General features: G+C 40.2%; 1 protein-coding gene across 1 annotated transcript in view; it reads left to right on the top strand.

Annotated features, from left to right (window-relative positions):
- FRMD4B (FERM domain containing 4B) overlaps positions 1 to 14,316 on the top strand; it is a 210,977-nt gene that overhangs the window by 194,391 nt on the left and 2,270 nt on the right. The window contains 3 exon segments of the mRNA XM_010357713.2: positions 4,178 to 4,297; positions 5,183 to 5,994; positions 10,248 to 10,380. Coding sequence (XP_010356015.2) covers positions 4,178 to 4,297; positions 5,183 to 5,994; positions 10,248 to 10,380 — 1,065 coding nt within the window.

Raw genomic sequence — 14,316 nt, 5'->3', positions numbered from 1 at the left:
GTGAGACCAGGTTTTAGAAACATGACAGACCAGTGGTTCCCAGAATTTGGTTGTATGGATCAATCCTTAAAAAACAAACAGTTACCAGCTGTTTGCTTTGCCTAAAAAGAAATTTTCCAACAGATTGAGTGTGGCAGCTCATACCTATAATCCCAGCACTTTTAGGAGGCCAAGGTTGGGAGGATCACTTGAGCTCAAGAGTTGGAAACCAGTCTGGGCAACCTAATGAAGCCCCATCTCTACAAACTGTATAGACAGAGTCTCTTTGTGTCACTCAGGCTGGAGTGCAGTGGTGTAATCTCAGCTCACTGCAACCTCTGCCTCCTGGGTTCAAGCAATTCTCCCACCTCAGCTTCTCAAGTAACTGGGATTACAGGCACGTGCCACCACACCTGGCTAATTTTTATATTTTTAGTAGAGACAGGGTCTCACCATGTTGGCCAGGCTGGTCTTGAACTCCTGACCTCAGGTGATCCAACCACCTCAGTCTCCCAAAGTGCTGGGATTACAGGCATGAGCCACTGTGCCCAGCCCAAATTTTTTTTTTCAATTAGCCAGACATGGTGTTGCATATCTGTAGTCCTAGCTACTTGGGAGACTGAGGCAGGAGGATTGCTTGAGCCCAGGATTTCACGATTAAAGTGAACTATGATGGTGTCACTGCACCCCAGCCTGGGCAACAGAGCAAGATGCTGTCTCAGAAAAAAAAGAAAAGAAAAAGAAAACAAAAAAAGTTCAAACAAATAGCACCATGAATCCATGAAAGAAATGACATTTTTATATCAAAAATATATTCACTATCATTGTTGTAGTAATACTAATCAAATGAAGTTAACATTTCACTTAATGTTAATTTCATTTTATATTAACTTCATATAACATTTCTATTGAGCACTTACTTTTTTTTTTTTTTTCCCGAGACAGAGTCTCGCTCTGTCACCCAGGCTGGAATGCAGTGGTGCCATCTTGGCTCACTGCATCCTTCGCCTTTCGGGTTCAAGCGGTTCTTCCCCCTCAGCCTCCCAAGTAGCTGGGACTCAGACGCCTGCCACCACGCCTGGCTAATTTTTGTATTTTTAGTAGAGATAGAGTTTCATCATGTTGGCCAGGCTGGTCTTAAACTCCTGACCTCAGGTGATCCGCCCACTTCGGCCTTGCAAAGTGCTAGGATTACAGGCATAAGTCACTGCGCCTGGCCACTATTGAGTACTTACTGTGTCCCAGATACTGTTTATGTTTTTCCTAGGTAATTTATTAATGAATTTAAACTTCACGACAACCCTGATAGTGTTACTACTGTCATTACCCTTTACAGATAAGCACACTGAGGGCCAGGAACCATGAATAACTTCTTTGGGTTCATCAGCTAGTAAACATGGGAATCAAGGTTTGAACCTAGATAGCCTAGAACTTGGCGGGATCCAAAGCTTGCGATCTGATTTCACTGAATATGTTATACCGCATCTCAGCAAAGATGGGAAGTATTTGCTCTATAAGGGCCAAAAATAAAAATCAAAAAAATTTAAATAAAGGAAATTATTCTCAAAATCAAGGCAGATTATTAGATTATTCAAGTTGGATAAATTGTGACTTATGAAAATATAACCTATACATTGTTATATTTCTATTTTATTTTATTTTATTTATTTTATTTTTTGAGATGGAGTCTCACTCAGCCGCCCAGACTGGAGTGCAGTGGTGGGATCTCGGCTCACTGCAAGCTCCGCCTCCCAGGTTCATGCCATTCTCCTGCCTGTGGCTCCCGAGTAGCTGGGACTACAGGCACCCGCCACCACGCCCGGCTAATTTTTTTGTATTTTTAGTAGAGACGATGTTTCACTGTATTAGCCAGGATGGTCTTGATCTCCTGACCTTGTGATCCGCCCACGTCGGCCTCCCAAAGTGCTGTGATTACAGGTTTGAGCCACCGCACCCGGTCACATTGTTGTATTTCTAATTTGTTAAAGGCCAGTGAAAACTTTATCACATATCAGCCCAGTTTGTGGATTAGCATTTAGGAACTTTTGCCTGAAATGGTAAGAGATCCAAGGAGCTACAGCTGTGCTAGCCAGTTTAATTAAAAGTAAATAAAATTTAAAATTTGGTTCCTCAGTCATGCTAGCCACAATTCAAATGCTCAGCAGCCATGTGTGGCTAGTGGCTATCATATTGGTCAGAACAGACACAGGACATTTTCATCACTGCAGAAAGTCCTGTTGGATAACATGAGACAAGTGAGCTTCTTATGTTAGGGAAAACAAAGCTATTTCAGCAAAAGGAAGAATTATAGCTGGGAATCATTGTCTTAAAAATTGTTATATCCACATCTCCAGTCACTTACAAAGAGCAGTCACAGACTTGCTCTTTGATCCAGCAATTTCACTTAGGAATTTTACTACCGAATCGACTAACTACATGTAGGATGCTCATTATAACCTTGCTACACTAATGGCAAATTGAAAACAAAGTATGTGTTCAACTAGTGGATTATTTAAACAAATTATGGTAAATCCATACAATAAAATGCTATGCAGTCATTAAAATAACACTGTAGACAAATATTAAGCAACATAAAATGTTAGATACAACTTAACTTTTTAAAAAATGAGTGTTGAAAAAGAATATATAGTAAATCTCATGTTTTCTTGTTAAAAAATAAATACGTATGTTTATATATAGATACATGCTTATAAGTTTATGTGTTTAGGAAAAATCATCTGTAAACATTTAGTGTTGACTGGCTATATATAAGGTATCAGATTATATAGGCAGTAGCTCAGAGCGCCTGTAATCCCAGCACTTTGGGAGGCTGCGGGGGGCAGATTACTTGAGGTCAGGAGTTCAAAAACAGCCTGGTCAACATGGTGAAACCCCTTCTGTACTAAAAATACAAAAACAAACAAACAAACAAAAGATTAGCCAGGCATGGTGGTGCACACCTGTAATTCCAGCTACTTGGGAGGCTGAGGTGGGAGGATCACTTGAACCCAGGAGCCGGAGGTTGCAGTGAACCAAGATCGTGCCACTCTCCTCAGGCCTGGGTGACAGAGTGAGACTCCATCTAAAAAAAGATTATAGACATTTAAATTTTTCTTTTTATCTGGTTTTTTTTTTTTATCTATTTTTAAAGTTTTCTCTAATGAACTTAGACTTGCTTTTGTAGTAAGTAAAATTTGATCAAAATTATTTTTAGTTAAAAAAAATTAACTTCCCATCCTGGCTAACATGGTGAATCTCTGTCTCAACTAAAAATACAGAAAAATTAGCCAAGTGTGGTGGCGGGTGCCTGTAGTCCCAGCTACTCAGGAGGCTGAGGCAGGAGAATGGCATGAACCCGTGGGGCAGAGCTTGCGGTGAGCTGAGATCACGCCACTGCACTCCAGCCTGGGGGATAGAGCGAGACTCCATCTCAAAAGAAAAAATTAACTTCAAATTGTGTTGTCACTGTGCTGGGAAGTAGACATAGTGATTTAAGGATGTTGCTCTTATTCCAGGGACCAGCAAACAACAGCCCAGTGGCCAAATCCATCCTGCTGTTTTTGTGTAGCCCATGAGCTAAGAATGGTTTTTATATTTTTAGGTAGCTGGTGGTGGGGGGATCAAAAGCAACATTTTATGACATGTAAAAATGATATGAAATTTAGCATCCATAGGTCATTTTCTTGGAACACGGCCACACCCATTCTCTTACATATTATCCATGGCTGCTTTTGCACTGCAAGGGCAGAGTTGAGTAGTCGCTATAGACACCGTCTGGCCCACTAGGCCAATAACTATTTAGTAATCTAGACTGTTTACAAAAAAAGGAGTGAACTGAATTATACATCCATCCCTGTTCACCACCAAGATATGATCATCTAAGGACTGTTTTGAATGTTCAGGTGCCTACATAAACAGCTCTAGTTGCTTTGAGTCTTTTTATTCAGTGTACTCTTTATTAAAAGTCCTTTCTTTCCCTCCATATTTGTGACTCAGACCATATATGCTTCCCCTAAAACTCATCTAGAACAGACCAGGAAGTGTCCTGGTGGTTTAGTGAAGCACAAAGACGCCCTTCCTATCTTTCTCCTTATTTTCCCTTTCCTTGGGCTTCTAGTAAGTTTCCTATCTGCTTATGACAAGTTTGCCAGAGATGCTGAGAGACTCATCATTTCCTGAATTCTTTTTATCATCACAGAGAAATGCTGTCGACACACAGCAGCCCTTACAAAACTCTGGAGAGGCGGCCCCAGGGAGGACGAAGCATGCCCACCACGCCAGTTCTTACCCGAAACGCCTACAGCAGCAGCCACTTGGAGTAAGAGAGCTTCATTCTCATTGCTTTAGCTCTGTTGATTTTTGCTTTGAGGTTCTGTCTTGCTTTGTTGTGTTTTTTAATCATTTCAAGTGACTTTCTATAGCAGGACCTTGTTTTATGGTTTTACATTTTCTGCTAACTTATGGTTTCAAATATGTTGGCAAAGAAAATGTATTTGACTTGTTCAAATATACATTAGATTTTTAGTACCTTAATTTCCCCAGTCACGTATTACCATTCATTATTCAATGGTGAGGATGAAGTTAGTAACAATAGCACCATTTGGAAATGTTTGTGAGTGCTGTGCTAAATGTTTTATACGCACTGGATTATTTAGTCCCTACAGCAAGCCTTTTGTGAGGTAGATATTAGATATTGTTTTCATCATCATCTTACAAAGGAGTAAGCAAGATTCAGAGAGGTTAAATATCTGCCCTGAGCTCATACAGCTGGGAAATAGCAGTGCCATGACTCAGCCCAGACACCCCGACCTCCACTTGAATGTACCATATCTTCATATCCTCTAGGAAGACAGGACCCTCCAAAGACACGTTGGGTTTTTTTTGGTTTTGTTTTTGTTTTTTCCGGGCTCTGATGCAAGCTGTGCATCCTCAGTCTATGTCTTTCCCTACCCTCAAGGAAGGATTTTGCTTGTGCAACTAACAGAACCTGGTTCTTTTCTCATTTTGACTATGGTAATGAATTTACGTGTGAGTCAATAGATTTAGTGAACAAATGGGTTCTGTTGTGCCGTCAGCTTTGGCAACCTTCAAAGTCCTATTGTAATTCACGAGCTGTTCAGTCATTCAGCATGTTATTCTTTTTTCCTATTTGGGTCCTCCTTTTCTTCTTGGTATTGACAAATTTGCCTTTCTCCTCTTTCAGACCCGAATCTTCATCTCAGCACTGCCGCCAGCGGAGTGGAAGCCTGGAGTCCCAGTCCCACCTGCTCTCCGAGATGGACAGTGATAAGCCATTTTTCTCCCTCTCCAAATCCCAAAGAAGCAGCAGCACAGAAATCCTCGATGATGGGTCTTCTTATACAAGCCAATCAAGCACAGAGTATTACTGTGTGACACCAGTTACAGGCCCCTATTACACCACCCAGACCCTGGACACTCGCACCAGGGGTCGGAGGAGGTCAAAGAAACAGAATGTTTCTACTTCAAATTCAGGAAGCATGCCCAACCTAGCACAAAAGGATAGTTTGAGGAATGGTGTCTACTCAAAGAGTCAGGAGCCACCGTCTTCCAGTTACTACATTGCCGGGTACACGCCCTATGCAGAGTGTGACTTTTATTACAGTGGTGGTTATGTCTATGAGAATGACACCGAGGGACAGTATAGCGTCAACCCTTCCTACCGGTCCTCAGCCCACTATGGATATGAGCACCAGAGGGACTACAGCAGATCCTTTCACGAAGATGAGGTCGACCGGGTACCCCATAACCCATATGCAACTCTCCGGCTGCCAAGAAAGGCTGCCGCAAAATCGGAGCACATCACCAAAAATATCCACAAGGCCTTAGTCGCCGAGCACTTGCGTGGCTGGTACCAGCGGGCCACTGGGCAGAAGGATCAGGGGCACAGCCTGCAGACCAGCTTTGACTCAGACAGGGGATCACAGAGATGCCTGGGGTTTGCGGGGCTGCAAGTACCTTGTTCTCCAAGCAGTCGTGCATCCTCCTACTCTTCAGGTGAGAATACTGTAAAAACACGCGACACCTGGATTTTATTTACATCATGTTTCCTGCCCACCCAGAACCACTTCACGGATCATGAGACCAGTACTCAAGGTCAAAAGAGTGGCAACCATTTGGTGGTGGAACCCCACAATAAGAATTTCCAACTTAAAAACAGTTCTTTCCAGCTCTCCAAAGAACTCATGAGTCTAATGAGTTCACATGAGTCTAATGAAGCAAATTGTAGATTCAAATCCAGCAAATATTGGTTGAGCACGTACTCTCTGTACTGCCCGGTGTTAGGTCTTTTTTTGTTGTTGGTTTTTTTTTTGAGACAGAGTCTTGCTCTGTTGCCCAAGCTGGAATGTGTTAGGGGTTTCACTTGCTTTATCTTTTTGGGATTTACATTGACAGGTACATCTCTTAAATGTGTTCACGTCATTGAGGTTTGATATTTTTAAAGAATAAACCCTCAGGTAAGCAGAAAACATTAGAATTATACATCCATTATTGTTCACCACCAAGATTCAATCATCTAAGGACTGTTTTGAATGCTCAGGTGCCTGCATAAGGCTCATAAAAATCCCGATAGGACCTGGCATTGATTAAGCACTGTTCTAAGTCATTTGCTTTTTTTTTTTTTTTTTTTTTTTGGTAGAAACAGGGCTTAGGTCGGGTCTTGCTATGTTGCCCAGTCTGGTCTCAAACTCCTGGCCTCAAGCAACCCTCCTGCCTTGGCCTCCCAAAGTGTTGGGATTACATGCAATAGCCACAGTGCCTGGCCATGCATACTGTAATTCAGTATTCATATATACCTATGTTACGGTTGACTTAAGGGATTTTCAAAGATAATTTTGATTAGAGATGTTTCCTTTTTACCCTTGATATTGACTTTGGCCCCTAACTCTGCTAACATTTGTGGAGGACTTCCTGCCTACTCCCAGTTGTGCTAGGTACTTTAAGTAGAGAAAGAGAAGATAGGGGAGGCTCTGTGTGTGGTTTTATTTATTCAGCAAATGAGCAGGCACATTCAAAATGTGGAGGACCCAGTGTTGAACTAGTTCCTGGTCATGATGAACTCGGAGTCAGCAGCCAGAAGAATGTTTAAAAATTAAGCAATTTTAAAACTCTGAGAAATGATTTAAACCTCGGAGAAATTCTCAAACTGCCAGAAAACCTATAGGTCGTGAGTCTCGTCTTCTCTCTTATTAGCATGACACCTTAGTGAGACATAGTATAAGGATTCCTGAGTCATTGCATAATAGTCAAGTGAAAACTACACCTGTAAAAGTTTCATATACTTGTTGACAAGAGGCGTTTCCATGGAGATTGCTATTTGGGTTCAAGTTTTCTCCTATTTGTACAGGACTTTGGACTTCCACTAGGGCTGTCCCATCTATTACCACATCTAACATATGAAAGGGCTTCTGTAATTATTTCTTGTTTATGGCTCTGACCTAGAAAACACCTTTCTTCCTCTTAAAGTTCAAGATGTGAGAAACTTTCACAGGTCAAACCTGGGCAGGATGGGCAGAGTACTACAAGGGAAAAACCAAGCAAGGAGGGCTGAGATGCGTGTGGACGGTCACTGCAGCACGGGACTGGGGTGGCGCCCAGGGGAAGCAGGTGTAACTGAGGAACCTCAACATTCCTGACTGTTAGCTTAGTAAAGGTGAGATGGAAGTGAAGCTTCCTGTTTCAGACCTGGTGTGAGCCTTGCTGACAGCAGCAAGATGTGGCCCCACAGACCAAAAGGCATCACTCTTTAAAGAACTACAGGGATGGAATCAGTACTCCCAGAAATCCCTTCTGGAATTCCCCTCATTTCTGTCTCCACTTTATAACTGCAGAAATGTATTACAACAGGCAGGCGTCATTCTCGTGGAGAGATAAATTTCCAGTTATTTGCTAGATTAGTCCTGGCTTTGTAGTCCCTTCCAGCCACCTGAAGGCTCTCTCGGTGGACTCAGTTTTAGTAATGACAACTACTATTTGTTGGCAGCTTACTAGATGCCACGCACATTCAGCACATTACGTGCAGTCTCCTATTTAATGTATGCAACAGTTCTATATAGTGATTGCTATTGTTATGCTTATTGTTACTATCCTAATTTTGCCGCTTAGGCAACTCTGGCTACAGAGTTTAAATAACCCAAGTCCAGAAGCTACTAAGTAGTGGGGTGGGGATTCTATCCTAGCTCAGCTTTTTTTTTTTCTTTTTTAAAGAGGCAGAGTCTCAGTCTGTCAACCACGTTGGAGTGAAGTGACACCATTATAGCTCACTCAGTCTCAAACTCCTTGGCTCAAGATCCTCCCGCCTCAGCCTCCCAAGTAGCTAGGACTACAAGTACGCACCACCATGCCTGGCTGATTTTATTTTATTTTTTTTGTAGAGACTGGGCTCTGTTTCCCAGGCTGGTCTCCAACCCCTAGCCGCAAGTGATCTTTCCACCTCAGCGTCCCAAAGTGCTGGGATTACAACCGTGAGCCATCACACCCAGCCGCCTAGCTCTGACATCTTAACCACCAAGGCTCAGAGCCTCTGATTTACAGTTCGGAAATGGCTTGGAAGCTCAAACTGAGAGTGTTACATCAGTTAGTCAAAACCTCATGACATCCAGGGCCACAGATGAGTTTTGAAATGTGTTTGTTCCATAGTGATCACAGGCACTTTGTGGGGATGAGAGAGAAGAGAAGTAGGTCTGAAGCCAGAAACAGGAAATGGAAAAGAGATGGAAAAGAGCAGTGCTAGTTTCTGAGTCTTGGGCGAGCATCATGGCGTTGTGGTTACCTTGTCCATCCTAGGCATGGAGCAGAACTGGTTTTATAGAGAGGACAACAAACACCCAGTGATGAGGCATTTGTTGGGCTTTGCTCCCAAATTATGCTCTTGTCTTGTTCCAGTTCAGTTCCTCTGTAGAACTAAATCCCTTCTTCCTGAATTCCTTCCTGTGCTAGTTACCACCTCGCCTCCCCGACCCCACGCCCCCCACACACACTTTTTTGAGACAAAAAATATCCTTGATCTTGCTAGTGGCCAGTGTTGTCTTTGGCTGAAGAATAGTCAAGTCTCAATACGTCAACTTATGGAACACATTTCCTCCAAGGCCTCTAACAAACCCAAAATCATCATCTCACCTTTATAACACCATAGCATGAATGGGAAGGTTCTCACAATATATGAGAATTGTTTTCTTGCTTGTCTTTTCAGTTTTTTAAAAATTATTTATGTATTATTATTATTTTCTTTTTGGGGATAGGATCTCGCTTGGTGGCCCAGGCTGGAGTGCAGTGGTGCAAACATGGCTCACTGTAGCCTTGACTTCCCAGGCTTGAGTGATCCTCCCGTCTCAGCTTCCCAAGTAGCTGGGACTACAGGTGTGCACCACCATGCCAGGCTAATTTTTGTATCTTTTGCGGAGATGGGGTTTTGCCATGTTGCTGAGCTGGCCTTGAACTCAGGGACTCAAGCGATCCTCCCTTGACTTCTTTGACTTGACTTCCCAAAGTGTTGGGATTACAGGCTTTTGCCACTGAGCCTGACCTAAAATTATTTTTATTATGTTTATTTATTTTTTTATTTTGAGAGAGTCTCACTCTGTTACCAAGGCTGGAGTACAGTGGCGTGATCTTGGTTCACTGCAACTTCTACTTCCTGGGCTCAAGCAATTCTCCTGTCTCAGTCTCCTGAGTCGCTGGGATTATAGGCACGTACCACCATGCCTGGCTAATTTTTGTATTTTTTGGTAGAGACAGGGTTTCACCATATTGGCCAGGCTGGTCTCGAACTCTTAGCTTCAAGTGGTCCTCCCGCCTCGGCTTGCCAAAGGGCTGGGATTACAGGCTTGAGCCACTGTGCCTGACCCCAACCTAAATTATTTTTTGAATTGACAAATTTATCTTTCAATTAATCTTATTCTCAATAATAATATTAATAGTTATCATTTATTGAGTGCTTACTCTGTATCAAGTATCGTGCTAAAGATTTTCATAATTACTTTAATCCTGGCATCATACCCATACAGAATATATTAATGTTATTATCCCTACTCTATAGATGAGGAAACTGAGGCTTAAAGAGGATAAACTACTTGCCTAAGGTCACATAGCCAGGAATTCACTAAATTGGAATAGGAACTCTGTTACTTCAAACCCTCTTAAATCTCTACTCTGACAAAGCTGATTGCAGTGTTCATCTGAATGACCTTAACAATTTTTCACTTTTAATATTTCCATTAATTTTATCTTTTTTCCATTTTTATTTCCAGTGTCTTCTACAAATGCTTCTGGGAACTGGAGGACCCAGTTAACCATAGGGCTATCGGATTATGAGACTCCAGCACATTCTTCTTACACCAGCTGCTATGGCAGTGTCTATAATCCTTTACCCTCTCCAAGCAGGTGAGGAGGCGGTGCTTGAAAATCCTAGGAGCCTGTTCCAGTACAAAAGAATTCAAGGATCCTAATTTACAAATGTCAGATAATCTAGTTCAGGGGTTGGCAAACTATGGCCTGTGGGCCAAATCCAGCTGCCACCTGTTTTGGTAAATAAAGTTTCATTGGGGAATAGCCACACTCATTCACTTACATGTTCTCTATGGCTGTTTTTGCACTACGAGGGCAGAGCTCAGTAGTTGCACCAAAGCCAAAAATATCTGGCCACCACAGCCCAAAAGTGTCTGGCCTTTAAGAAAAAGTTTGCTAACCCCTAATCTAATTCATTCAAATTTGACCCTGTTCTTCAGTATTACATTGAATTCTTGTATATTTCCTCTAATGTTTACAAAGAACTACTTGCATAGACACCAAAGCCAAAAATATCTGGCCTTTAAGAAAAAGTTTGCTAACCCCTCATCTAACGCTGTTCTTTAGTGTGTACATTGAATTCTGAGTCTGAAGCTTTTTTAAAAAAATTATTGTACTGGAAATCCTATTAGTGATAAATCCATTTAAGTCTCCTTTGAAACCTTGCAGGAAAAATATCTCTACTTCAGGAAAGGCTGTTAATACCAAGGTTCCTTAGACAGTTGGTAGGCTGGATTTCAAACATTTGCTGCCTTTTTTATCTGATCCTATGTTTGTTATGAAGCAACAGACACAGCCAGCTGTCCTGTTTGTCTGTAAAAGTAGTTCTTTGTAAACATTAGAGGAAATGTACAAGAGCAGTTTGTTAAAATTGATTTTTTTTTAAAAATTGCAGACTCTGAATTACTTTTTAAAAAGTTCTTGTTACACACAGGAATTAAGTTTGAAGAGGTCATTTATCCCTTTTACTTTCCCACAAAAGATAATCCATACCCATGGTACCAAGAAGTAGGGCATTTTCTGTTTTTTTAGAATGTGTAATTTTGATTTCTTTAAGTCATCTTGCTTCAGGCACAGAAGACTTATACAGACTACAACTTATAAAGGTTTCTATGCTGGCAAATTTGAGAATTAAGCAGTTTCTTATCAAGGCACTCACTGTTACAAGCAAATTGGAAATATTCAGCCCCAAATGCCTTATTTATTTATTTATTTATTTTCTCCACATTCAGTGGGAGTTTTTCTTGGCTTGAAATATTAAGCCAATTGTCTCAGCTAAACAAAGGGTATACTCAAAATAGAATTTTAATGAAAATATACTTCAGAAGATGTCAAATAGCTTGGACTTCTGTAAATAATGTTTGAAAATGAGTTAGGAGCAAGAACCAACATGACTGGCCTAAAATTTGAGCCGAACCTTTTCAGTTTAGTTCTAACCATTTTTTAATAATATATTTGCAAATTATTTTCATGTTTGTGTAATTTTACTTGCCTTTTTGTTGACTCAGAAATGATAATACAGTTTTTGGTGCATTACGCAGTTCTAATATCCTTAACACTACGGTCATTGGACTCAGGGAGTGTTAAGCATTTTTAGAGAAAATCTGTTTTTACAAAGTCTGCTCATATATATATCAGACAGCCCAAGATGGCTTGATAGGGGATCAGAGGGGGCATAACATACAGGAAATTAGAAGCTATTTAAAAATCCCTATTGTGTGTTTGTGTATGCGTGTGCATATATGAGCTCATGGTGGAAATTTTATAATAAAGAGATAAATAAGTAGGAAATAAATTAGCCATAATTCTACCATCCAGAGATAGCAGCTCTTAACATTTTGGCATATTTTCGCCATTTTTCTCTGTCCATTTAACATGGAATGATATTGTACATACAGTTTTATATCTTACATTGTACATGAAATTCTACATTTCCATGTTTTAGAAAACTTAACATCATAACATAACCATGTTCCCATGTGTTTTAAAACTCTTTAAATCTTATTTTATATGACCAGTATGATATTCCCCTCAAATGAACCCTAATTTACTTAGCAGCTCCTCATTTTTTGAAGTTTTTTTTTTTTTTTTTTTTGAGAGGCTTTTAGATTTTTCTTTCTTTTTCTTATTAAGGTACTGCAGCTATTTTTACTTTTTTTCTTTCCCAAGATGGAGCCTTGTTGTGTTGCCCAGGTTGGAGTACAGTGGTGTGATCTCGGCTCACTGCAACCTCTGCCACCCAGATTCAAGTGATTCTCCTGCCTGAGCCTCCCAAGTAGCTGAGATTACAGGAGCATACCACCATATCTGGCTAATTTTTGTATTTTTAATAGAGACGGGTTTTGCCATGTTGGCCAGGCTGGTCTCGAACTCCTGACCTCGTGATCTGCCCGCCTCGGCCTCCCAAAGTGCTAGGATTACAGGAGTGAACCACGGCGCCCAGCCCAGTATTGCAGCTGTTAACATCTTTGTCCAAAATATGTGTCTGAATCCCAGATTATTTTCATAGGATACATTCCAATAACTAGAGTTAGTGGATTAAATTGAAAAGTGTATTTTTTAAAGCTCTTGTTTTCCAGAAAGATTTGCCACTTTGCTCTTACGGCCACAGAGATATGGAAGTGCTTATTCCCATCCATTTGTTTATTTAGGATTCTTTTTAGGATACAGTCTGATCAATTTAACTTAACCTATTAACAAGGCAAGGGTAGTAACAATCATCCATAAAGCTTTAGAAATTTGTTCTAAAATTCTGTAAATTGTTTTTATGAAAACATGATTTTTAAAATAAGAGGGAATTAGATTTTAAGATAAAAATGAAAAACTAGATTTTTCCTTTAAGCCGAAGATTTGAAATGCATAGCAATATATTAGTGTTTTGTTGTTTTTTAAAATAAAGTGTATATTATTTAAAGATCCTTTGCCCTAGAGTATCCAAGTCTTAAAATTATAGAAAGGTACTAATTTTTACCAATAAATTTTTTTTTCTAGTACAATTGGCATAATTGTCATTAGCATAAACTTTCCAAAGTAGAAATGTTGAAGCTACCTAGTACATAATACAGTGAAATTCTTGGCTCTACTGCTGCAAACTGTATTTCCAAATAACTTTTTTTCTTTCACCTCCTATTTTCCATTCCCTTTCCCCTTTCCTATCTAACTCTATTACTAGGCAAAACCAAGGGCTTCTATCCCCAAGAAGGGTTGTGTCTCCAGAAATGAGATCAGTTGTAAATTCTCTTTTGCTAAGTGTAGCCAGCTGTAGTAAGTACAGTACCTCTAATCTGTGTGTTGCTTCTTGCATAGCAGGAGTTTTGCTTGCACTGACTGATGTGGGAAAATATGAAATCTGCCTTTGTTTTTTATGTTACATGAAAACACTAAAAACCTTTATTTCCAAAGCTCTTCTTCCAAAGACTTTAAAAAAAAATCACCTTTACTAAAATACTTTGGAATGTAAAAGAAAAAAGAAATCAACTAACTATCTAATCTCTCTTAACCTACCGTGACAGTAATGTGGTTTTGCTTATCAGAATGGTTTGTATGATAGGATGCTCTCACCTGGAATTGCCATCTAAATATGCCTATGATTTTTAAATGTGATGCTGTTTCCTGGGTCACTTCCAATTATGCCTGACCCATAAGCCCTAGGGATATCATGTATGTCCCTACATGCCCCTGCCACCTTCAGAATGTATTATTTTGTCCCTGAGGAAAGCATCTAGCATATTCCCTTAATTTGAAGAATACTTAAAATGTGATTGTCACAATATACTTTTTAAAAAGTTAAAAATATAACTGTCACACAAATAAAAATGGACATGGGCCAAAGATTTATTGAACTCATTGATAAGTGAACTAGCAGAATGATAAAGCTGGTTCAAAGAGAATTCAAGACACTGAAAGAATGTTGGAAAAGACTACTAAATGAGATACAAAACCAGTTAATGTCCTATAGGGCAATAAAACTGTAACCATAATCTTTTTTACTAGACAAGTTATTTGTATTGCTTTGAGACAAAAATCTACAAG

The sequence above is a fragment of the Rhinopithecus roxellana genome, chromosome 1 (genome assembly GCF_007565055.1).
Source record: "Rhinopithecus roxellana isolate Shanxi Qingling chromosome 1, ASM756505v1, whole genome shotgun sequence".
In the NCBI taxonomy this organism is placed as follows: domain Eukaryota; kingdom Metazoa; phylum Chordata; class Mammalia; order Primates; family Cercopithecidae; genus Rhinopithecus; species Rhinopithecus roxellana.
Note: the sequence above shows the minus strand (reverse complement) of the source record. Positions and strands in the feature narration are given on the sequence as shown.